Below are 24,931 nucleotides of genomic sequence, written 5' to 3' on the forward strand. Positions count from 1 at the left end.
GAAATAAACATCTTAAGGAAATAAACATAGTAGAGTTTCAGTTAATTACTCAAAAAAGATGTTATGAATGGAGGCGCCTGTAGCTCAAAGGGGTAGGGCCATATGCCGGAGGTGGCGGGTTCAAACCCAGCCCGGGCCAAAAACGGCAAAAAAAAAATGATTGTATGAACGAACTGTATTTCCCAAACTAAAAACTGTGATATCGTAACCTAATCAATGAGACTATAGCTTCGGGTATACAGGTCACATTAAATAGAATGGTTTCAGATGTTTTCTAGCAACTGTGTTACCCATGATCTATATAATACGGGCATGTATTTGAATAAATGACTCTTAGAAAAAGGCAAAAAGCCCACTTTGCTTAGATTCATGGGAATTATTCAATGAGTGAAAAAACTGAGATCATACCACTTCCTGATGAATTGCTTTATGATTGATGAAAAAATGTTCAAATCTACTCAAACAGTAAGAAAATGTTTTCAGTAATGTATTTTGAACTAGCAGTCAAAGAAAGGTCGCCTAATGACAGGATGAGCCCCCCCCCCTTTTCAAAAGCCCATTGTTCTGACTTAATTAACATGAACTAAACAGTCCTAAAACAACAGGGCACATTCCCATTAGGATAAATTACTCAGATCTAGTCAAGGCAGGAAAGAATTCCCTGGAGGAAAATTTGTCACTGCTGTTTCACCTGCACTGCATCTATTTCCCAATGGACTCTGCTGCAGCTGGGAGCCTCCCTCTGGAAGGGGCAGCTGTTCCATATTGAATTTGCTCCATTTTGAGAGCTGTGGGCCCTGGTCTGGGGGGGAAACTGACCACCAGGCGGTCAGGAGAAAGAGAGATGGGATGGGCCAGACCCTCAGTAGCTGTGCCTACCTGCAAAACACTTTCATCACGCTTATTCTGATTTTGCATCTTCTAAGTGAACATTTAACGGTTTGTTTGCTTTATTATAAGGAAGAATGAGATAATAAATTCAGTGTTTAGTTGAGAAGCTGGGCTTTGGAGTCACCCAGACTTGGCTCTGCCCCTTGGAGGCAAATGACCTTGCCCGACTTCCTTCATCTCTCAGGTTCAACATCTGTAAAGTAACGAACTCAGTAGTACCATCTCATAGAATTAATGCTCAGTAAATGGCTATTGCTACCCAAAGTTTCCTGGCTCTGCACATTAGACTCCTTCCCCACATACACACCTCAGCCTTGGGATTCCTTGTACAGCACATTTTTCTTTTCACCGGGTCTCTATCTTTTGTTTGGGTGTATGTGTGAATTCTGTATATTAGCAGGAAGGAGCCAGCTAACTAGAAAGATGTAAAAAAAAATCCATTTGTCTATTCATCAGGAATGGAATGAGGTTTAAAACTGAGCTATATAAATACATGTATTTATTTTTTAGCCGGTTTGCTTTGTTGTACTTTTTGTTATCCAGGTGCTAAAGGTCATAGATGATGGGACTAATTTCTGTACCCTCCAAGTCATTTTGTTTGATGCTAAACATAGTAACTGGCACTTGTTAAGTGGTAGGGGGAAGATGGGAATAATGGATTTAAAATGAATCCCAGCAGCTCTCTCCTACCTCCTCTCTTCTCTCTCCTTCCTTCCTTTATCTTCTATTTTTTTTAAACATTTGCTCTGAGAATGAGCACTGCTTGTCTGTATAACTAGTAGAGCTGATGGGTGATGTCCCCAGTGTGTAAGCCTAGGGGGTGTGTCTTTTTTTTTTTTTTCTTGAGACAGTCTCACTTTGTCACCCTCGGTAGAGTGCTCATAGTAACCTCCAACTCCTGGGCTCAGGCGATCCTCTTGCCTCAGCCTCCTGAGTAGCTGGGACTACAGGTGCCCGCCACAACGCTTGGCTATTTTTTTGTTGCAGTTTGGCTGGAGCCAGGTTCGAACCCACCACTCTCGGTCTATGGGGCAGGCACCCAACCAACTGAGTCACAGGCGCTGCCCAAAGGGTGTGTCATTTTACAAAAAAAAAAAAAAAAAAATTGACATCTACAAGTGCTGCCCAATAACCTTGAACTCTGGGGCTCCAGAGATCCTCTTGCCTCAGCCTCCTGAGAGACTGGGGACAGGGATGTCTCATTCTTGCTGAGGCTGGGCATCTTCAGTCTCTAAACTCCTCAGCTCAAGGAATCCACTTGCCCTGGCCTCGCAGAATGCTAGGATCACAGGCAAGAGCCAACGTACCTGGCCCTACAAGCTCTTTCTCTAAGGAGCAAATCCATCCTGCAGTACAATAGGACTAAAAGACTCTCGAAACCTACTGGGGAGATGGTGAGAGGAAGGGAGAAATCCTATATATTTTCCTTTCAAGGCCAGATCAGGTCAGCGCCTGGCATTTCAGTACTTACCTCTCGTGTAAAATGGAAAAAAATCAGAAATAAAGGTCAAAAACTTAAAGAATAAAAAAAAGAATCCAGGGGGGTGGGGCCTTGGTGTGTGTCACACTTTATGGGGGCAAGACATGACTGCAAGAGGGACTTTACCTAACAATTGCAATCAGTGTAAACTGGCTTATTGTACCCTCAATGAATCCCCAACAATAAAAAAAAAAAAAAAAAGAATCCAAATAAAGGTGAAAGATTAATTCATTATAGTACTCATAAAGCCCTAGTTTCAGAATTTTATATTTATTTATTTATTTTCTTGACACAGAGTCTCACTATGTCACCCTCGGCAGAGTGCCTTGGCGTCACAGCTCACAGCACCCTCAAACTCTTGGGCTCAAGAGATTCTCTTGCCTCAGCCTCCCAAATAGCTGGGACCACAGGCACCTGCCACAAAGCCTGGCTATTTTTTTTTGGTTACAGTTGTCATTGTTGTTTGGCTGGCCTGGGCTGGATTCAAACCTGCCAGCTCCGGTGCACGTGGCTGGTGCCCTAGCCACTGAGCTACAGGCACCCAGCCAAGTTTCAGTGAATTAAAAAAAAAAAAATCTTCTGGGCGGTTCCTGTGGCTCAAAGGGGTAGGGCACTGGCCCCATATGCAGGTGGCAGGTTCAAGCCCAGCCCCAGCCAAAAGAAAAAAAAAACCCTGCAAAAAAAAAAAAAATCTTCTACAAAGAAGTAACCAGGCCAGGTTGGTGGCCATGCCTATAATCCCAGCACTTTGGGAGGCAGAGGCAGGCAAACAACTTAAGGCCAGGAGTTTGACACCATCCTGGGCAACTTACAGAGACCCTGTCTCTAAAAAAAATTAAAAATAAAAAGGGCAGAGCCTGTGGCTCAAAGGAGTAGGGCGCCAACCCCATCTGCCAGAGGTGGCAGGTTCAAACCGAGCCCCGGCCAAAAATTGCAAAAAAAAAAAAAAAAATTAAAAATAAAAACAACGCAGGCTTGGTGGTGCATGCCTATAAGTCCCAGGTACTCAAGAGGATGAGACAGGAGGATTGCTTGAGCCTAGCAGTCTGAGGGTGCAGCACGCCTATAAGTCCCAGGTACTCAAGAGGATGAGACAGGAGGATTGCTTGAGCCTAGAAGTCTAAGGGTGCAGTGAGCTGATGACACCGTTGCATTCCAGCCCAGGAGACAGAGCAAGTATTTCCCTCAGAAAAACAAAACAAAACAAGAAACAAAAATGAAAGAAAGAAAGAACAGGTAATGGTTACAGAACAAAATACAAGGCAAACGTTAGAAAACAAGAAAGAGAATCCGTTTCCATGTTGCCCCACACTGAGGCCTAGTAGTCGTCATGAAACTTCATGTGGGCACGGAATATTTCTTGATCTGCGAAGGTTTTCCCACAGATGCCACAAGAGCAACCCTCGTCCTCCTTGTGTGAACGTCGAACGTGGCTGTCATGGGCAGCGTGGGACGCAAACGATTTACCACAGTGCTTGCATTTGAAGGGTCTCTCCCCGGAGTGCTGCCTGATGTGTGTGCGGAGTATGCTGGAGGCTGTGAACTTCTACAAAGGACAGAAAGCACCAAGGAAAATCAACTTTACTAGCTGCATGAGGAATTAAAAGGAAGGGTTTGGGCGGTGCCTGTGATTCAGTGAGTAGGGTGTCGGCCCCATATACTGAAGGTGTCAAGTTTGAACCCAGCCCCAGCCAAACTGGAACAAAAACATAGCCAAGCGTTGTGGCAGGCGCCTGTAGTCCCAGCTACTCGGGAGGCTGAGGCAAGAGAAGCGCTTAAGCCCAAGAGTTGGAGATTGGGTGGTGCCTGTGGCTCAGTGAGTAGGGCACGGGCCCCATATACTGAGGGTAGTGGGTTCAAACCCAGCCCTTGCCAAACTGCAAAAAAAAAGAGTTGAAGGTTGCTGTGAGCTCTGATGCCATAGTACTTTACTGAGGGCAACATAGTGGGACTCTATCTCAAAAAAAAAAAAAGAAGAAACCAATAATTGTCCATTATCTTTCCACAAACCGATACCTTATTGACTTTCTTCTTCTTTTTAAAATGCATACTTTTATTTAGCTTCCCTCATTGGTGCATCTTACAATACCACACTACAACATTACAACCAGGATGTTGACATTGACATAGTCAAGATACAGACTATTTTCCTCATAGGAATCCTTCATGTTGCTCTGTGTGCCCAGTTCCCTTCCACTTCCAATTCTTTCTTTAGCATTTTTTTAGAGACAGAGTCTTCTTTTGTTGCCCTTGGTAGCTCATAGCAACCTCCAGCTGTTGGGCTTAGGCGATTCTCTTGCTTCAGCCTTCCAAGTAGCTGGGACTGTTTTTTTGTTGCAGTTTGGCCGGGGCCGGGTTTGAACCCACCACCCTCGGTATATGGGGCTGGCGCCCTACCCCCTGAGCCACAGGCGCCGCCCTTCCAATGCTTTCTTAAGCTGAGAACGTTACTAATTTGCTCTTCATTCCTACAATTTTATCATTTCGAGGATGTTATATAAACACTCATACAGTATGTAACCATGTAGGATGTACTATTTTCAGTATAATTCCCTGGAGATTCATCCAGGTTGTTGTATTTATCAACAGCTCATTCCTTTTTTACTGCTGAGTAGCATTTAGCAGTCAACAGTGCACCACAGAGTATTCAACCACTTACCCATTGAAAGATATCTGCTATAAACATTTGTTTTAAACATCATAAGCCTTCATTTCCCTGGGATAAATGCCCAGGCGAGCAATTGTTGGGTTGTTTTGTAGTTATAAATTTAGTTTTTAAAGAAACCACCGAAGTGTTTTCCTGAGTAGTGTAACATTTAAGATTTCCGAGTCCTTTTGTTATTTTTACATTATCTTTTCTCAGTCACCTTCTCTTTTCACTATTTATAACCTTTCCCATCATTCACTTTAATAGTATTTTCTGACCTTTGTTACTTTCAGGTAACATATTAGGTATAAGCAAATGAGCTCCTTTTGGGGGCCCACTGGAAAACACCAGGTCAAACTGGTTGGGAGCACTGGACAATGGGGTGTCTGGAGGCACCTCTATCTCCAGACTGGGACATGGGAACTCAGGCCCTCTGCTCTGGAAGAAAGGCCACGCAGACCTGGCCAGTCTTCCCGTGGAGTAACTGGAGGCTCGTATGTCTGCCATATGCCAGATCACCAATTTATGTAATTTACTTCAGAGAATCCACCGTTCTCATGTTAGCTACAAGTGCAAAGTGAAGATCAGATTTAGAGCTCCAGGAATAGGAAGATTTGTGGAGTATTTTGTCTTTGCTCTGCAAATTCTGTGGGAGAGCGTTTACTCTCTTGGAACAGGCTGCTTTTCATACAAATCTATGGTACCTTCCTTTGGTTCATGCAAAGTTCATATAGTCTAGTTGTGTCTCAGCCCTGTTTTTCTTTTTTTTTTGTGGTTTTTGGCCGGGGCTAGGTTTGAACCCACCACCTCTGGCATATGGGACTGGCGCCCTACTCCTTGAACCACAGGCGCTGCCCAAGCCCTGTTTTTCTGTGTTGGTTATTTTCATTCTATCAACACACACTTTTTTGGAGGTGTTAGTTTCCCAAAGCCTGGTAGACTCAATGTTTTATTCTTTTGGGGGAGGTTGAGAAGTTGCTCTAAGACAGTCTATATTTCTTGTATGGCTTTATTACAAAGCGTATAAATAACTCAATGATAAAAACACAGTCTACCACCCCCCAGTGTTCTCCAATAGGACTTTCTGCAGTGATATAGCAGCTTTCTGCATCAGTGCTGTCCAATTTGGTGATCACTAGCCACATACCATTAAAGTCCAATTGTGCACTGGATAGCAAAGATGTGTATCACCCAAACAGGACAAAAGCCTAGGCAAACTATTGTCTCTATTACAGCTCCCCTAACCATGCATGGGTATTTGTCTCTCCATTTTGTTTTTTGTGGTTTGGTTTTTTTTGAGACAGAGCCTGAAGCTGTCGCTCTGGGTAGAGTGCCGTGGCATCACAGCTCATGGCAACCTCCAACTTTTGGGCTCAAGCGATTCGCCTGCCTCAGCCTCCCAAGTAGTTGGGACTACAGGTGCCCGCCACAATGCCCAGCTATTTTTTGGTTGCAGCCATCATTGTTGTTTGGCAGGCCCAGGCTGGATTCGAACCCTCCAGCTCAGCTGTATGTGGCTGGCACTGAGCCATGTCTCTCCATTTTTATAACTTTATATTCTGTATAGCACAGATTACATGCCACTTCTCCAGTATCCCTCTAGAAAGTTAGATCACCAGCACACTCCCAAGTTAAGTCTTTTTTATTTATTTATTTATTTATTTTGTGGTTTTTGGCTGGGGCTGGGTTTGAACCCTCTACCTCCGGCATATGGGACCGGTGCCCTACTCCTTGAGCCACAGGCGCCTCCCCCAAGTTAAGTCTTCATGGTTTAAAGTAGTAACAAAGATAGCTAACATTTCAGTAGTACTTATGCTTTTTTTTTCTTCTCAGTTTGTCTCAGTAGAGTACTGTAATGTCATAGCTCACAGCAACCTCAAACTCTTGTGCTCAAGTGATTCTCTTGCCTCAGCCTCCCAAGTAGCTCAGACTATCGGCACCTGCCACAATGGCTGGCTATTTTTAGAGACGGGGCTTTGCTCTTGCTCAGGCTGGTCTGAAACTCCTAAGCTTAGGCAATCCACCTGTCTCGGCCTCCCAGAGTCCTGGGATTACAGGCGTGAGCCACCATGCCCGGCCTTGCATGTGATCATTTTTATCAAACTTTAGCATATTTGGGGGTAGAAATGAGGACTGGGCTGATACTTAATTAACATTTACCAAGAAATCATTATAAGCTGGCTTATGCTTCAAGTTCATGTCCATATATACCCAAGCAGAACTTAAGACAGATCCCTTAAAAGGAGATTCCATTTACCTTTGTACAATACACACACTGGTACGGTCTGTCTCCAGAGTGGACTCTCATGTGTTTGTTCAGGCTGGAAGACTGGGAGAAACATTTCCCACACGTAGAACACTGAGACGAAAAAGGAAAAAATACAGCTGAAATCATGTCTTCCTCAACAGGTCCATTTCAACATTGCATTTTCCTGGGGGTGAGAGAAGAACTCCTATATTTATTCTGCATATTTTTGTAGATGGTAGATTGCCCTCCCCAAGCTAAGGGTCTTCCTGAGACAGTAGAAAGGTATCTGTACACTGAGAAATCGGGCAGCATGGGCTCTGGTCAAGATGTTGCCCAGTGCGGTCACAAGTGCCAATGCAGTGACTTAAGGGAATTCATAGAACATCTTTGGGTGTCAGTTGCTTCCGATGTGAAATGTGGGAAGTGAACACAATTGTGGTATGTGAGGTCTGAATTAATCCTGCTCTGCCAACGAGTAGCTGTGTGACCGGGGTAATCAGCGAAAGTTGGAATCTTTGTTTGCCAATTTTCCTTGTGGGCAAAATAACCTGCTCTGCCTTCCTCACAGGGCGGTGAGTACATTGCAAGGACCGTGCAGTGTACTCAACAAGAACTTATGGAGTACAGCCTACTGTACCCTCAACCCAGTGCTAAAAAAAAAAAAAAAAAAAAAATCAGGGCTAAAACCCAGCAGGGATGATGGTGACTGTGCAAACCACAATGGCGCTACGGCATGGCAGACAGTGGTACCTACAAGAAAAGGTTAAAATGTGGGGGAGTCACTGTGGACGACTCTCGTCATGTCTCTGTAGTCTGAGGTACTCCACACCAGGAGACGGAGTTAACAGAGGGACACAACCACTGAGAGGCTGCCAGCAACAGAACACTGGTTTTGACATCATTTTTGAAGAAATAACATTCACCAAAAAGGAAAAACGATTTTCCTCTGAGAAAGGTTTTTTTGTGTGTGTTTGTTTTTTTGAGACAGAGTCTCAAGCTATTGCCCTAGGTAGAGTGCTGTGGCGTCATAGCTCACAGCAACCTCCAAATTTGGGGCTCACGCGATCCTCTTGCCTCACTTTTTGTATTTTTAGTACAGAAAGGGTCTTGCTTTTTGCTCAGGCTGGTCTTGAACTCATGAGCTCAGGCAATCCACCAGATTCAGCCTCCCAGAGTGCTAGGATTATAAGCGTGAGCCACCTCGTCGGCCTCTGAGAAAGGTTTTCATACTTCCACTCCCTGCTCCCCAGGTGTACTTTTATCAGCATCAGAGAGAGCAGGTCTTTGTAGATGGCAGGATTTGGGATGTATCTTCTCTTTAATGTTTCTGACCTGCTTGAAATTTTAATGATCATCTATTATCGTTACCGGGAAAAAAAATATGGGCCAGGAGCTGTGGCTCACACCTGTAATCCTAGCATTTTGGAAGGCCAAGGCAGGTGGATCCCCTGAATTCAGGAGTTGGAGAGCAGCCTGAACAAGAGTGAGAGCCCATCTCTACTAAAAATAGAAAAACTAGCTTGGGCATTGTGGCAGGTGCCTGTAGACCCAGCTACTCAGGAGGTGAGGCAAAAGGATCATTTGAACCCAAGAGTTTGAGGTTTCTGGGAGCTATGACATCACAGCACTCTACCCAGGGTGACAGAGTGAGACTTTGTCTAAAAAATAAAAAAAGAAAGGCTCAGTGCCTGTAGCTCAGTGGCTAGGGCACCGGTCACACACATCAGAGCTGGCAGGTGTGAACCCAGCCCGGGCCTGCCAAATAACAATGACAATTACAACAACAAAAAAACTAGCCAGACGTTGTGGTGAGCGCCTGCAGTCCCAGCTGCTTGGGAGGCTGAGGCAAGAGAATTTGAAGGCCCAAGAGTTTGAAGTTGCTGTGAGCTGTGATGCCATAGCACTCTACTGAGGGCGACCTAGTGAGATTGTCTCAAAGGAAAAAAAAAGACAAACAAAAAACAAACAAAAAAAAAGGAAAGGAAAAGAAACTATCATTGGAAAAAAACAAATCAAGAACAAAAAAAACATGGAAGGGGATAAGAAAATTCCTTTGTGCTTAGGACTTTCAGATTGAAACAATCCACTGGCTGGACACAGTGGCTCATGCCTGTAATCCTTGCACTCTGAGAAGCCGAGGCAGGAGGACCACTTGAACTCAGGAGTTTGTGACTAGCCAGAGCAAGAGCCAGACCCCGTGTCTACTAAAAATAGAAAAATTGGCCAGGCATTTTGGTGAGTGCCTCTAGTCCCAGCTACTGGGGAGGCTGATGCAGGAGGATCAATGGAGCCCAGAAGTTTGAGGTTGCTGTGAGCTATGCTGATGCCACAGCACTCTAGCCTGGGCAACAGAGTGAGACTGTGTCTCAAAGAAAAAAAAAAAAACCCAAAATCAAAAAAAAGAGGAAAAGAAAAGAAAAAAGAACCTAAATTTATATTTTATGTTCCAAACGTCTGTTTCATTTCAGCTTTTGTTTGTTTGTTTGTTTTGAGACAGAGTCTCACTTTGCCACCTTTAGTAGAGTGTCGTCAAGGTCACAGCAATCTCAAACTCTTGGGCTTGCTCAAGTGATTCACTTGCCTCAGCCTCCCGAGTAACTGGGACTACAGGCCCCTGCCACAACGCCAGGCTTTTTTCTTTTCTTTTTTTATTTTTTCTAATGATTTTCATTCTTTACTTGTTATTCAAAGATCAGACAACATATAGTCAAGACTGATGAATTAAATGCTTCTTCTTGCTCCTAAGAATTAAGAGTAGATCTGTTAAAAAAGTAGTGAGTTTACAATGAGACAATTTTTTTTTTTTGTGGTTTATAGGAGAGATTTATTTGAAGAAATATTACAACATATCAATGAGACAATTTTTAATAGAGAAAGGATATCAGGCTTAACATATTATCATTTAAATTTGTATTATTATATAACAAGAAATTACAGTATGGATGTTATGTAACTGTTTAGCATATTCTCTGAGAACAAAATCTGCCAGCCTGTGATATAAGTATAGAGAAATATTACCTAATGGGATTAAACAAATGCTTCACAATATTTTTAGTGGGTACGTACGTCAAAGATTCACAGAAATTAAGGTCATGATTGGTTTTCTTTTGCTGTAATTCAAACACACCTCCAATTTTATTTCTCTGTAAAAATCCTTTTTTATTTGGGAGATAATTTTCTTTAATGGTACAGGTTGACCATCCCAAATCTAAAACATCAAAATTAAAAATTCTTCAAAATTAGAGACAGGGTCTCACTTTGTCTTAGGCTGGTCTCCAATCTGTGAGCTCAGGCAATTCACTGGTCTCAGCCTCCCAGAGTGCTAGGCTGGTAGGCGTGGCCCTCAGCTTCTTTTTCTTCTGTTCAGGTTGAATTAAGTGTTAAGGTAGATAAGAAAAAGCCTTGACCCTCTAAACGTAATTTGAGGAAAGTGCCATGCGAAATTCAAGTTGAGATGTTCTGTTAGCAGATATATTCAGTATATATATCTCACACCTGTATAATCCCAGCACTCTGGGAGGTTGAAGTAGGAGGATTACTTGAGGTTAGGAGTTCAAGACCAGCCTGAGCAAGAGTGAGACCTCAATACTCCACAAAAAATAGAAAAATTGGCCAGATGTGAGAGTGTGTATCTGTAGTCTCAGCTACTTTGGAGGCTGAGGCAGAAGGGTTGCTTAAACCCAGGAGTGTAAGGTTGCTGTGAGCTATGATGAAGCCATGGCACTCTAGCCTGGGCAACAGACCAAGACTGTCTCAAAAACAAAAACAGGCCTGCTGCAGTGGCTCAGGCCTGTAATCCTAGCAATCCAGGAGGCCGAGGCAGATGGAGTTGGAGAACAGCTTGAGCAAGAGTGAGAGTTCATCTCTACCAAAAATAGAAAAACTATAGCTCAGGGCGGCACCTGTGGCTCAGTGAGTAGGGCGCCGGCCCCATATACCAAGGGTGGCAGGTTCAAACCCAGCCCCGGCCAAACTGCAACAAAAAATTGTGGTGGGTGCCTGTGGTCCCAGCTACTTGAGAGGCTGAGACAAGAGAATTGCCTGAGCCCAACAGCTGGAGGTTGCTGTGAGCTGTGATGTCACAGCACTCTACTGAGGGCAACAAGGTGAGACTGTCTCTAAAAAAAAAAAAAGAAAGAAAAAAACTAGCTCAGACATTGTGGCAGATGCCTGTAGTCCCAGCTCCTTGGGAAGCTGAGGCAAGAAGATAGCTTGAGCCCAAGAGTTTGAGGTTGCTGTGAACTATGATGCCACAGCACTCTACCCAGGGTGACAAAATGAGATGCTATCTCAAAAACAAAAAAAAAACACCACAGCCTCAATAACGAAGAAACAAGGGCCAGATGCCGTGGCTCTTGCCTGTAACCCTAGCACTCTGGGAGGTCATGGGGGGTGGATTCTCTGAGCTCAGGAGTTTGAGACCAGCCTGAACAAGAGCAAGACCCTTGTCTCTAAAAAAAACTAGCCTGTAGTCCCAGCTACTAGGGAGGCTGAGGCAAGAGAATCGCCTGGGCCCAAGAGCTGGAGGTTGCTGTGAGTTGTGACGTCACAGCACTCTACAGAGGGCAGCAAAGTGAGACTCTGTCTCTGAAAAAAAAAAAACAAAGCCAAGCATTGTGGCAGGCTCCTGCAGTCCTAGCTACTTGGGAGGCTGAGGCAAGAAGATCACTTGAGCTGAAGAGTTTGAGGTTAATGTGAGCTATGATGCCTTGGTACTCAACTGAGGATGACAAACTGAGATTCTTTAAAGAAAAATGAAAATAAAAATAACAGGCCAAGCAAGGTGGCTCATGCCTGTAATCCTAGCACTCCGGGAGGCCAAAGTGGGGGGGATTGCTTGAGCTCAGGAGTTCGAGACCAGTCTGAACAAAAATGAGACCCCATCTCTACTAAAAATAGAAAAACTAAGGCAAGAGGATAGCTTGAGCCTGAGTTGGAGGTTGCTGTGAGCTATGACGCCATAGCACTCTACCCAGGGCAACAGCTTGAGACTGTCTATATTATATATATATGTATATAATGAAATAAAATAATAAAGAAGACACAAATTAATATAAGATACTATTTTTCCTTTATCAAAATGGCAACATAAGGCCTGGTATGGTGGGTATGGTGGTTAACGCCTACAATCTTAGCATTCTGGGAGGATGATGTGGGAGGACCCCTTGAGCTCAGGAGTTTGAGACCAGTTTGAACAAGATTAAGACCCTGTGTCTACTAAAAATAGAAAAATTAGCTCAGTGCTGTGGCAGAGAAACAGCGGACTTGAACTCAAGGGCTCAAGTAATCCTCTTGCCTCAAATTCCTAAAGAGTTGGGACTGCAGGTATGTGCCATCACTCCCAGAGGCAGAGGTGTTTTTTCTGCTGTGTTGGGTGAGGAGGCGCTGGACTTAAACTCCTGGCCTCAAGCCATTCTTCCACGTGGGCCTTCCCAAAATTCTGGGATTTTAGGTGTGAGCCACAGTGCCTGGCCAAGAAATAAGCCATAGTTTATACAACCAATTATGTGTTGATGACTGTCCAGTGTCTAACTTTCACTGTCATAATATTAGATAGTCCGTTTAACATTTTACTTATGTCAGTATAATAGGCAAGAAGTAACTTCACTGTTTTGTTATTTTAAAATCCTTTGAGAATTACCCAAATAATACATGTTAATTGTGAAAGTACTCAAACTTTACAGGAGTATGTAATATAGTAAACCAAATGTGATTTTTCTTTTTCTTTTTTTTTAGAGACAGCGTCTCACTTTATCGCTCGTGGTAGAGTGCCGTGGCGTCACACAGCCTATAGCAACTTCCAAGTCCTGGACTTAGGTGATTCTCTTGACTTGGCCTCCCGAGCAGCTGGGACTACAGGCGCCCGCCACAACGCCCGGCTATTTTTTGGTTGCAGTTTGGCCGGGGCCGGGTTTGAACCCGCCACCCTCAGCATATGGGGCCAGCGCCCTACTCACTGAGCCACAGGTGCCACCCGCGGCTATTTTTTTTGTTGTTGCAGTTTGGCCAGGCTGGGTTTGAACCCGCCACCCTCGGTATATAGGGCCAGCGCCCTACCCACTGAGCCACAGGTGCCGCCCTGAATGTGATTTTTCTTTCTTTTTTTTTTTGCTTGAGACAGAGCCTCAAGCTGTCGCCCTGGGTAGAGTGCCATGGCATCACAGCTCACAGCAACCTCTAACTCCTGGGCTTAAGCGATTCTCCTGCCTCCGCCTCCCAAGTAGCTGGGACTACAGGCGCCTGCCACAATGCCTAGCTATTTTTTGGTTGCAGCCGTCATTGTTGTTTGGTGGGCCCAGGCTGGACTCGAACCCACCAGCTCAGGTGTATGTGGCTGGTGCCTTAGCCGCTTGAGCCACAGACGCTGAGCCTGAATGTGATTTTTCTAAAAGCTTGGCAAGGGAGCGATAAAGACAATTTCACGACAATTACCCTGACTTTTCAGATGAAGAGAAAATGGGGCTCACAGTGGTAGGTTCCCTTAGGAAGTCTCCTCAGGACCAGAGTAAGGCAAGAATCCCTCTGTGCCCACATCTCCCCCTCTTTCTAATTAAGCTCAAGGGTATTTTGTACTCTTTTGCACCAAGCCTGGCAGACACCAGGTGTCCAAAAATGGCAGAAAATGGCTCCTTGATGTCATCATTGCCTTTCTTCCCTACAAAATCCCCGGCCTGCCAGAGACCTTCATTCTGGACCAGGCCTATGCTTCCTCCTCACCTGCCTGCCTGGATTCTGATCAAAGTGCAGTGACCTAAGGCCACACGCAGGCTCAACTCTGTCCCGAGGCATCAACTCTACCTCCAGTACGAATCAAATACCCCATTTTTTGCTTCTAGACTCAGCCCCAGACCACCTCTTCTGTGCACCTGTCATAACCAAGTGTCTGGGTAGCAGGGGACACTGCGTCCCTTGCTTTCCTCCTCTGCCTGATACACTCATCCTAACACGTGTGTCACTGCAGCTCTTCATGTCTGCCTCTCCGTAACACTGTCACCTTCTGGGAGGTGGTACTGTCCAGCGTTGCATTGGACATGCAGCACCTAGAGGCCCTCAGGGTGTGTTCAGGGGCTTGGGAGGGAGGGTGATGGCGGTGTCCTCACGCTTACCTTGTGAGGCCTGTGTTTCTCGTGAACGTGAAGGATGTGGATCCGGAGGCGGTCCCGCTTCTCAAAGGATCGTTTGCAGAGGGAGCAGGGAAATTTCCTGTCACCGCTGTCCACACAGGGGGTGTACTTGAGGTGCTTGTCTCTGTAATATTTGTAGGTAAACACTTTCCCACACCTCTCGCACCTATAGCCTTCTGCAGACTCTGTCGAACACAGAAAACACAGTGGCTTTTTCAGTTATCTCTTTCCTTTTCATTTCCTCCAAGAGGATTAAAAAAAAACCTTTTTATTTCAGAACCATATACCAAAGCGAAAATAATAACGTCTGAGAAACCCTCAAGTGCCCAACACTAGGTTTGGATGGTGACCAGCTCACAGCCAAACCTGTTTTCATTTATAGCACTTCTTCCCATCACGGATTATTTTAATACTAATTCATCATTTGATTCAAAAATACCACAAACTGTAAGCTTTCGGAGATAATTGTTTTTTAAAGTATAATTCCATTGTCATATTTAAATAATTAATTTCTTACATACATACATATCTAACTACTTCATGTTCAGTTTGTTCAAATTAGGATTCAAGCAAAGTCTACATGTCGTACATTTTGCTACATCTCTTAAATATCTGACCCCATAGGTTCTCCTTCTCTCGTTTCCTGAAATGTATTTGTTGAAAAAAACCCTTCCTCCAGCCCAATATAAGAGCAGTTTAACCCTATAGTTCTTGAACACATCCCTGCCTGGCACTGTTACATGGTGACTCGACTGAGGCATACTTACTTTATGCCTTTAAGATTTAGCCTGAGCTACAAGTTCAAAGCAGTCACCACGACCCTGGCAGCTAACTTTCCAGGGATCCCAGTGCTGTTCCATCGGACCCCATGGTTCTCTAGCCACCCTCTTGGTTTGCAGCCTACTTCTCTAAACTTTTGAGAAAGATTCCAGAGCTAGAATCTCCATGTTTTGGAGTAAGAATGACATCTTGACTTCCCTAAGACATGGGGTTACTGGGATGACTAATTGGATTCTAACACTTAACTGGTCTTCCCACTGTGAGTGATAGCATCATTGAATGACAGGCAAGACCAAGGAGGGTCAATCTGATCAATGGAGGAGGGAAGGAGAGAGAGGTTAGAGAGGGTGCAGCTGGACCCTAGCAAAAGAGGCCCCAGGTCCAGGGGTGTCTATGAGTTGGAGGAAGGAGGGAGAACAGGGGCCACCAACAAAAGCATCCCTGCTGAGGACACTCAGGATTCCAGGAGATGAAGTAGCTTTGACTATGAATGCATCACTGAGACCTCATTGTTTGCCCCCAAGGGAGGGAGAAGAGCCAAGAGTGAGTCTATGCAAGTGTCTGTAGATAGAAATCTTTTTAGCAGCATCAGGACAGCAGGGAACCTGTCCATCAGGGGCTTTGTTAGTTGACAACTACATCCCAGGCACGTTTAACAGGTGGCTAAAGAAAAAAAAACATTTATTAAGTAAATAACTGGGAAGGTAAGTGCCAATCCCAGCCTACTCCAGCCCCTCCAAGGCCCAGCTATGTCTGTCACTTTCATTGAGGTGCTAATACTCTCAGAATCCCCTGGTTGGGACAGTTTTTTTTGCACAGAGCTAGAATTTTCATTGGTCAGAAATACCTGGCCTTCCCACTTCATGGGGGAGAAGAGAAGGTCCACGATTTTACAAATCAAAGCACTAAAGCACACCAAAATTCAGAATAAGGGCTCAGTAGTGAATTTGCATAAGAATACCATTAGGCAGAAAGGGGAGTGACATTACTAATTAAGCTTCATCTTCTGCTCAGGTCTTTGGAAGTGTGTTTTAACCTCATTTTATCATGGTCCCTATCCTTCTCCCCCCCCTTCACACTCCCACACCCCAACACACACACATACTCTCACACATGCACGGCACGCTTGCATAGTCAAATAACCCTCCCACATAAGAGTTCAGACCTTTCCCTCTACGCTCAAGACCTTAAAGCTTTTAAGAGAAAAAAAAAAAAACATTTCTTTTGAGAGAGAGGAATTTTTATTTTTCTTTCTTTTTTTAATCATATCCAAACTGCTCATATTAACAAAAACAAATGAATTCACCCATAATTCTTCCCAACAAATTGTTTACAAGTTCGTGGCTACACGCTGTCCAAAATTCATCTCATGTAACAATGCTGTAAGCACCAGACACCGTTTGGCCCAGAACTGCGGCAGAGCTAACCGCGTGCTGCAGTATCTCTGTTGCTTGTTATGACTGTCATCCCTACTATCTGTATAATATTCCATGTTAGCAACATACAGGTTGACCATCCCATATCCAAAATGCTTGGAACAAAATGTGTTTCAAATTTTCTCCAAGTTGGGGATATTTCATATACACAATGAGATATCTCGAGGGTCAGATACAAGTCTAAACACAAAATTTGTTTGTTTCATATACACCTGATACACATGGCTTGAAGATAATTTTATTCAATAATTGAAAATAACTTTTCAGCCAGGCACAGTGGCTTACATCTGTAATCCTAGCACTTTGGGAGGCAGAGATGGGTGTATTGCCTGAGCTTAGAAGTTCCAGACCAGCCTCAGCCAGATTGAGGCCTCATCTCTAAAAATAGCCAGGCATTGTGTCAGACGCCAGTATTTCCAGCTACTTGGGAGGCTGAGACAAGAGAATCACTTGAGCCCAGGAATTTGAGGTTGCTGGGAGTTATGACACAATGGCACTCTACCGAGGGCAACATAGTGGGACTCTGTCTCAAAAAATATAATAATAAATAAAATAAAATAATTTTCACATGAAACAAAGTTTTTGTTAACTACTTGTGATGTCACACTGGTGCTCAGAAAGTCTTGGAGCACTTTGGATTGGGGATGCTCAACCTATAGCATCTCACTTTCTTTTTTTTTTTTTTTTTTTGTAGAGACAGAGTCTCACTGTACCGCCCTTGGGTAGAGTGCCGTGGCGTCACATGGCTCACAGCAACCTCTAACTCTTGGGCTTACGCGATTCTCTTGCCTCAGCCTCCCGAGCAGCTGGGACTACAGGTGCCCGCCACAACGCCCGGCCATTTTTTGTTGCGCTTTGGCCGGGGCTGGGTTTGAACCTGCCACCCTCAGCATATGGGGCCGGCGCCCTACTCACTGAGCCCAGCATCTCACTTTCTTAACAATTATTCTACTACTGAGAATAGGTTGTTTGTGATTTTTCACTAATATGAATGGTGCTATAGTAAAAATCTTCGTGGACAATGCTTTTTCCTTTTGCACTATTTCTTTTTTTTTGAGACAGAGCCTCAAGCTAATGCCCTGGGTAGAGTGCCATGGCATCACAGTTCACAGCAAACTCCAACTCCTGGGCTTAAGCGATTCTCTTGCCTCAGCCTCCCAATTAGCTGGGACTACAGGTGCCCGCCACAATGCCTGGCTATTTCTTGGTTATAGTTGTCATTGTTGTTTGGCGGGCCCGGGCTGGATTCAAGCCCACCAACTCTGGTGTATGTGGCTGGCACCTTAGCCACTGAGTTACAGGCGCTGAGCCTGCACTATTTCTTGACAATGAATTCCCAGAGGAGTATTACTGAGCCATCAAAGTCTGATACATGATGTTAAATAATTTCCCAAAAGGATAATGATTACATTTTGTATGTTAGTAAGCATGTACTTTTCACTTTTATTTAGAAAGCAGTTGGTACATTTTGGAAAGTGACCAAAAAAGACTTAAACTTGGTTTGGTGCTGAGTATGAGACCACTCTGAGCTCCAGACCACAGAGAATCCTACCATCTCGCTCCCATTCCCACCTTAACCTTACAGCCCCACTCCTACACCATCCACATGATCCTACGGTATTCACATCCGCCTTAAAGCCTGAGAGTGAGAGTCTAGCTCAATGTGTCTCAAATTTGCATGAGACCCATAGTAAGAAATACATTTTATGGCCCAGCTCTGCAGTTCATGCCTGTAATCCTAGCACTCTGGGAGGCCAAGGCATGTGGATTGCCTGAGCTCAGTTTTAGTACCAGCCTGAGCAAGAGCAAGCCCCATCTCCAAAAATAGCCAGGCATTGTGGTGGGCGCCTGTAGTCTGGGCTAATTGGGAGGCTTAGTCAAGAGAATCACTTGAGACTCGGCTCCCGTAGCTTTTACGGTCACTTTTACCAAAGGTGGCCGCTTCGAGCTTGGCCCAGGCCTGCTAAATAACAATGATGACTGCAACAAAAAAATAGCCAGGCGTTGTGGTAGGAGCCCGTAGTCCCAGCTACTTGGGAGGCTGAGGCAAGAGAATCGCTTAAGTCCAAGAGTTGGAGGTTGCTGTGAGCTGTGATGCCATAGCACTCTACCAAGGGTGATATAGTGAAACTGTCTCAAAAAAAAAAAAAAAGAGAGAATCACTTGAGTTCAAGTGTTGGAGGTTGCTGTGAGCTCTGATGCCAGGCCACTCTACTGAGAGCAACAAAGCAAGACTCTGTCTCAAAAAAAAAAAAAAATTTATATTTGATGCCCAGAATACACATGTGTACTTATTTGAAGCAAAACCTTCACAAAACAAAGCTTACTGTTACTTAAGTGATTCCCATCAATATTTCCCATTCTACTTTATTCTTATTCTCGCTCTTATCTTTAAAGGCTGGTTTCCACCACCAGCCTGATTTCCTGCCCCACTATGGGACTGCAACTCTGCCAACCCACCATTTGAAAAACACTGGTGCAGCACTTTGGTTTCATCAGCTATGTCAGCCAGGGCAGGGATGAATAAGAAACTGGGTCACCTACAGCAGAAGTTACATCCGTTTATTTCACTTTTCTTTTATTCTCGGGAAGGGGGTAAAGGGGAAGAAGAAAAGTTATCCTTGTGAATTGAAGCAGCTTCAGCAGAATTGGAAAGGTGAGGGCACTTTCCTTCATCTGGGCAATGCCTCCCTGGTTAGAGACACACTCCATTTAGCCTCCTGCACCAGCCTTTGGGAGGGAGGAGCCCCAAAAAGATGGTTTGTGGAAAAGAGCCCAGGCTTTTTATAATAGGATGCCCTCACTAGGTGAGGCAAAGGTGTACACTCACCTTCAGGGGGCTCAGAAGGCTTCTCGGGCTCTGTGACTTGAAGGCTCACAGGAATGTCTAGAAACTTCTCATAGCAGTCTCCATACCATACAAGGAGTTCTTGGTTCTTGTGAATTTCTCTGCAGCTCTCATAAAATATTTGCCCTTGACATTGCACAGCAACTAGGTTCTGCTCCTTGGGGAAGCGGGCACAGTTGACATAGGACATCCAATTCCCCATACCTCCTTTTCCATCTATAAAATGGCTCAAATGACCATCTTCAAAGATCTAAATGAAACAGGACGTGAAGTTTGCACTGTACTTTTCTTTTGTCTACCCTATAAACTTACTAAAAACTTATAACCCAAACCTCACACTTGAGTCCACCAAATGTTTTTCCATAAACAGATTTCCACATCTTTATAATTAACACATCTATCTACTTAAACCTATGTAGGTTTAATAGCTTCAGGACATCTCTGTAGGTAATTTATGTGACTTTTTTTTTTTAAAGATTCTTACTCTTTTTTTTTTTTTTTTTGACAGAGTCTCACTATGTCGCCCTTAGTAGAGTGCCGTGGTGTCACAGCTCATAGCAACCTCAAACTCTTTTTTTTTTTTTTTGTAGAGACAGAGTCTCACTGTACCGCCCTCAGGTAGAGTGCCGTGGTGTCACACGGCTCACAGCAACCTCTAACTCTTGGGCTTACGCGATTCTCTTGCCTCAGCCTCCCGAGCAGCTGGGACTACAGGCACCCACCATAACACCCGGCTATTTTTTTTTTGTTGCAGTTTGGCCGGGGCTGGGTTTGAACCCGCCACCCTCAGCATACGGGGCCGATGCCCTACTCATTGAGCCACAGGCGCCGCCCCAACCTCAAACTCTTGGGCTTAAGCAATTCTCTTGCCTCAGCCTACCAAGCAGCTGGGACTATGGGCTCCCGCCACAATGCCCAGCTATTTTTTTGCTTTTTTGTTTTTTGGCCAGGGCCAGGTTTGAACCCGCTACCTCTGGTATATGGGGATGGCACCCTACTCCTTGAGCCACAGGTGCCACCCGTCCGGCTATTTTTTGGTTGTAGTTGTCATTGTTGTTTGCCAGACCTGTGCTGGGTTCAAACCCCTCAGCTCTGTTGTATGTGGCTGGCGCTCTAGCAGCTGAGCTATAGGCGCTGAGCCAAAGATTCTTACTTTTATCACTTTCTTGATTCACAAGATTGCTCTAATGAATACATGTTAATTTCATAAGCAGAGATAAGAGAAATACAGAGGAAGTTAATTTAATTCCACAATTCAAAGACAACGGATTAGTTTTCTTTTTATACCCGCTAAGTTTCCATGCGCATTGATAGAGCTGTCATTTGTTTCTATGCTGCTGGCAATTTCACTGTCTCAACGTCTTGTTATTATAAATAACCTCATGAGCAGCATCTTCCACACAGCCTGGATTTCAGATTTTTTTCCTAAACTATATTCCTAGCAGTAAAAATTCAGGGTCAGGAGACTTTGGATATTTCAATGCTGACAAACAGTTTTCTCCTGCTCCTAATAAGTTATAATCCCACCAGCACGTCCCTAGTATCTGTTTTTTTAAATCCTTGACTAATTTTACTAGTGAATAATACTTGAATTTGAAAATTTGTTTTTATTCCCTTTAGCATACTTTCGCCATCGTATAATATTTAAAGCACTTGGTGTAGAAAGTACTTTAAATATTATAACATTTATACATATAACACAATGTATTATTATTTTTTACAATGTATTATTCTTTAAATGTATATTCTCCACATTAAAATGCCTTAAGTTATCACAAACATACAGAATTCATGCTGTGCTCATGGAGTGAACACCTACTGTGTTCCTTTCCCTCACAGCAACACAAGCAGCAGATATCTGCCCTAGATGTCCCCTCTCCCTGACCAGGACTCTCCCAGAGAAGCAAAAGCCAGGATTTTCCCCCACCAGTATCTCCCCTCCCACTTTCAGTAGATACACCGAAACATATTTACCTCCCACATCAGAGAATTGTCTCCATGGGTCTTGATTTCACTGGCATGGACCACTTTACCTGGAAAGGGCCCAAACCTGACTCCTTTGGCAACAAAATTACTGCAGAACACGCCAAAATGTGGGATTTTGCCAAACATTGTCTGCATGAGGCAGAGACCTAGGGGAAGCCCAAGGCAAGAAAAGAGAATGAACAAGCAACTCTGCATTAGTTCAGGGAAAGAGACCCAAGCAAGGCGTCCACATACCTTCTGGAAGTTGGAGGGAGTCTTTATCCGGAGTTTGAGGAAGAGAATCAGACCCTAGAAAAAGTCAGGGTTAAATTTTTGTTTCTCGTTAAAAATGTAACATGAAAAGCTTTCTTTTCTTTTTTTTTTTACAGACAGAGTTTCATTTTGTCACCCTCGGTAGAGTGCAATGGAGTCATAACTCACAGCAACCTTCAGCTCTTGGGCTTAGGCGATTTTCTTACCTCAGCCTCCCCAGTAGCTGGGACTACAGGCGCCTGCCACATCGCTTGGCTATTTTTTTTTTTTTTTTGTTATAGTTTGGCTGGGTTCCAACTGCCACCCTCGGTATATGGGGCCAGCGCCCTACTCACAGAGCCACAGGCGCTGCCAATGAAAAGCTTTTTATATATAAGGTATTTTCTTCTCAACTCCCTAAAGATAACTCATCCTGAGTCTGACATTTATCTATTATTTTTATTTTTCCTGCTTTTTTTACATGAGCTTTTCATATACAATTTCATCAAGAACTTCTCATTTGGGACTCACAACAACCTTTTGCAAGGATATGTAATTAACCCCATTTGTAAGACTTAAGAAATTTGAGAATGGGTGGTTTGAGAATGGGCGGTGCCTGTGGCTCAGTCAGTAGAGCGCTGGCCCCATATACGGAGGGTGGCGGGTTCAAACCCGGCCCTGGCCAAACTGCAACCAAATAATAGCCAGGTGTTGTGGTGGGCGCCTGTAGTCCCAGCTACTTGGGAGGCTGAGGCAAGAGAATCGCTTAAGCCCAGGAGTTGGAGGTTGCTGTGAGCTGTATGATGCCATGGCACTCTACCGAGGGCCATAAAGTGAGACTGTCTCTAAAAAAAAAAAAAAAAATTTGAGAATCAGAGCTAATGCTTGACTAAGGTCAAGGCGGATGGCTGTGCTGGGACCTTAAGTGTATTTGAATTATGTAATGTAAAGCTGTCATTCAGACACCTCGCACATCCAGAAAAATCTAATCCCAGGTGACAAATCCACTGGGCAAACCACTTCTCTCCTGGTCCTGGGCTCTCACTAAAACCATCCTGCAGTCAAGCAAGCAGGCCGCCTGGAGGCACGACCCCCCCTTCCGGCCTTGAGCAGCCTTCCGTGTACCTGGAAGCGCCTCATTCCCACTCCTGCTCCCACTCTACTGCCATGCCACCCAGCTCCCAGGCGGTGTGGACTCCCATTACCAGGGCTGTCTGTGGGGACCAGGAGGCCGGAAATCGCATGGCGCAGGCCCGTTGGGTGCTCCAGGCTGGGAGTAACCCCGTACAGGACCAAGTGCAGATCCTCCTCGGTGAAGTGAAAAGGACTCGGCGACTTCCCCTGTTGGTTGGAGGACTTGGGCTCATCCTCAGACCTCTTGCTGGGCGAGTGAGATAATGACCCGGAGGGCTTCAGCCCCTCGGGTATCTGGGAAGCATCCACAGGGGGCAGTGGAATTAAAGTTTCAGGTGGGCAACACTGGCTATTGTCGCTGCGGCCACCAATGTGACCCAAATCTTCACCACTAGCACCTGTGTACTCCAGGCTGCTGTTGAGGAAGTGCAGCACCTCCCCGGGGAGGTGGGGAACTGGGTACCACGGCGGTAGCTTGCTGTACCAGGGTAGATCATAGAGCAGCTCGCTCTGAAGAGCCAGACCCGGGCCCAGAAAGGGAGGTGCCATCTGGAAGGTGAAAGGGGGCATGGCCGGGACAGCTGACATCGCGGCCTCCAGTTGCCGAAAAGGTTGGAAATCCTCTTCCGTGGCGGCCAACGCGTTTCCATACTGGCCAAAGGTCGGGAAAGGTGTGTAATAAGCAGCCAGGTGCTGGAGGCTGCTCTCGGGCGCGTAGCACACCTTGTCCTGAGGCCGGTCCTCACCTGGCGGCGGCAGAGCCATCCCCGGCCACAGCGCTCGGCGCGTCTGCGGAAAAGCAGGCACGAAACGGGGTCACGCCCGCTACCTGGCCCGGGCTCCTCTTCCAGAGACAGCCCCAGGTCGAAGGGAACTGGATACGCTTCCCAATTTGGTCCCGTATGCCCTACTCCACAATAAAAACAAACAAGCAAAGAAAAAAACGTTAAAAACAAACAGATATGAGCCCAAACGAAAATCTGCCAGGATCCCTCCGGACTCCAGGTTCCTGGCTAGTGCCGCCTTGGTCTTCCCTCCTCAAACCCGCCTTGACCAAGCGCGGATGGTTCTCTACACCTGCTCTCACATTCGGCCCCAAACCCGGTTCCTGCAAAATCCGTTTTAGGTTCCCTCTCCCTCCTTCTTGGTCCGACAAAACTCATTAACAGGCTCTGTGGGAGCCGCCTGGCCCTCCAGACCCCCGGGCCGGGCTGGCAGCCGAGCACCAGGCGGGCAGAGGGCCCGACGGCCGGGGCCCCAGCAGGGAGAGGAGCGCCAAGGGCCCGCGGTCTGACCATGCGGATGGAGACGCCTCCCCGAGCCCGCTTGGGTCCCGGGAGCCCCGCTCCGGGCACGGGTCAGACCCCGCGGGCCTCGGCGGTCCGGGCTGCCGGGAGGGGACAGGCGCGCGGCCCTCTGCTCCCCAGACCCGCCCGGGACCCACCGCCAGCCCCGCTTCCTACGCGGGCCGAGTCCCTCGGAAGCTCCAGTCGGCTGACCAGCAGGGTTAGGGAACCTGAGGTCGCCTCTCCACAGCTGGTGAGGACGAGCCCCAGGCCAGGTGAGGGAGAAAAACTTTGGCGACCGCCGGCCCTCCCGCCCCGAGCCGCGACGAGGTCGCTGCCCCTAAGGGCGGCGTTTTAATGGGCGTGCAGCTAGTACACCCGGGCTGAGGAGCAAAGACCTTTCAGGGCCAGCGGGGCTTGAGAACAAGATCAATCAGACTAATAACGTAACCAAGGAGGGTCGTGACTCAGAAATTAAAGAACACGGGGTCAGGAGAAGAGGTCAGCCACGTAGCGGGCATCTGCCACTCTCTCTCGAGCCTCCCAAGGCGCCCCGCTCCTGGCCTCCTCCGACCTCAAGGATCTGCAATTTGGGTTTGAAAGCCACGTAAAGAGTAAAAGCTCCCAAGAGGGCAGAATAACCACCCCAAACCAACTGCGCCAGCGCGTGCTGCCCGCGCTTCCCAGCCGCCCTGGAAGACAGCTGCCCCGGGGCCTCGGGGCGCGCCCTGCCCGGCACCTACCTCCAGGCACCCGCCTCCGAGAGCGCCGCAGCCGAGCGGACACCTCCAGGACGCGGCAGGGCCACGAGGGGTCGGGACTGGCAGGCTTCGGTTGTGC

The 24,931-nt window shown here is 46.0% G+C and overlaps 1 protein-coding gene across 1 annotated transcript; it reads right to left on the reverse strand.

The window, feature by feature from the left end:
• Nucleotides 1-3,689: 3,689 nt before the first annotated feature.
• Nucleotides 3,690-23,570, reverse strand: PRDM14 (PR/SET domain 14). The gene is made up of 7 exons (XM_053559347.1): nucleotides 22,877-23,570; nucleotides 21,675-21,728; nucleotides 21,429-21,586; nucleotides 19,437-19,704; nucleotides 14,373-14,575; nucleotides 7,276-7,377; nucleotides 3,690-3,917 (listed from the first exon to the last, which is right to left on the reverse strand). The coding sequence occupies exons 1-7, from the start codon at nucleotides 23,568-23,570 to the stop codon at nucleotides 3,690-3,692; spliced, it is 1,707 nt and encodes a 568-aa protein (XP_053415322.1).
• Nucleotides 23,571-24,931: the final 1,361 nt, after the last annotated feature.

Source organism: Nycticebus coucang, chromosome 13 (genome assembly GCF_027406575.1).
Source record: "Nycticebus coucang isolate mNycCou1 chromosome 13, mNycCou1.pri, whole genome shotgun sequence".
In the NCBI taxonomy this organism is placed as follows: domain Eukaryota; kingdom Metazoa; phylum Chordata; class Mammalia; order Primates; family Lorisidae; genus Nycticebus; species Nycticebus coucang.

Coding starts and splice junctions, on each gene's coding strand:
- PRDM14 (XM_053559347.1), bottom strand. CDS start 23,570: ATGGCTCTGCCGCCGCCAGGTGAGGACCGGCCTCAGGACAAGGTGTGC. Junction 19,705..21,428: donor ACAATTCTCTGATGTGGGAG/GTAAATATGTTT, acceptor TGTTTCATTTAG/ATCTTTGAAGATGGTCATTT. Junction 3,918..7,275: donor AGTGTGTGTATTGTACAAAG/GTAAATGGAATC, acceptor TGTCCTTTGTAG/AAGTTCACAGCCTCCAGCAT.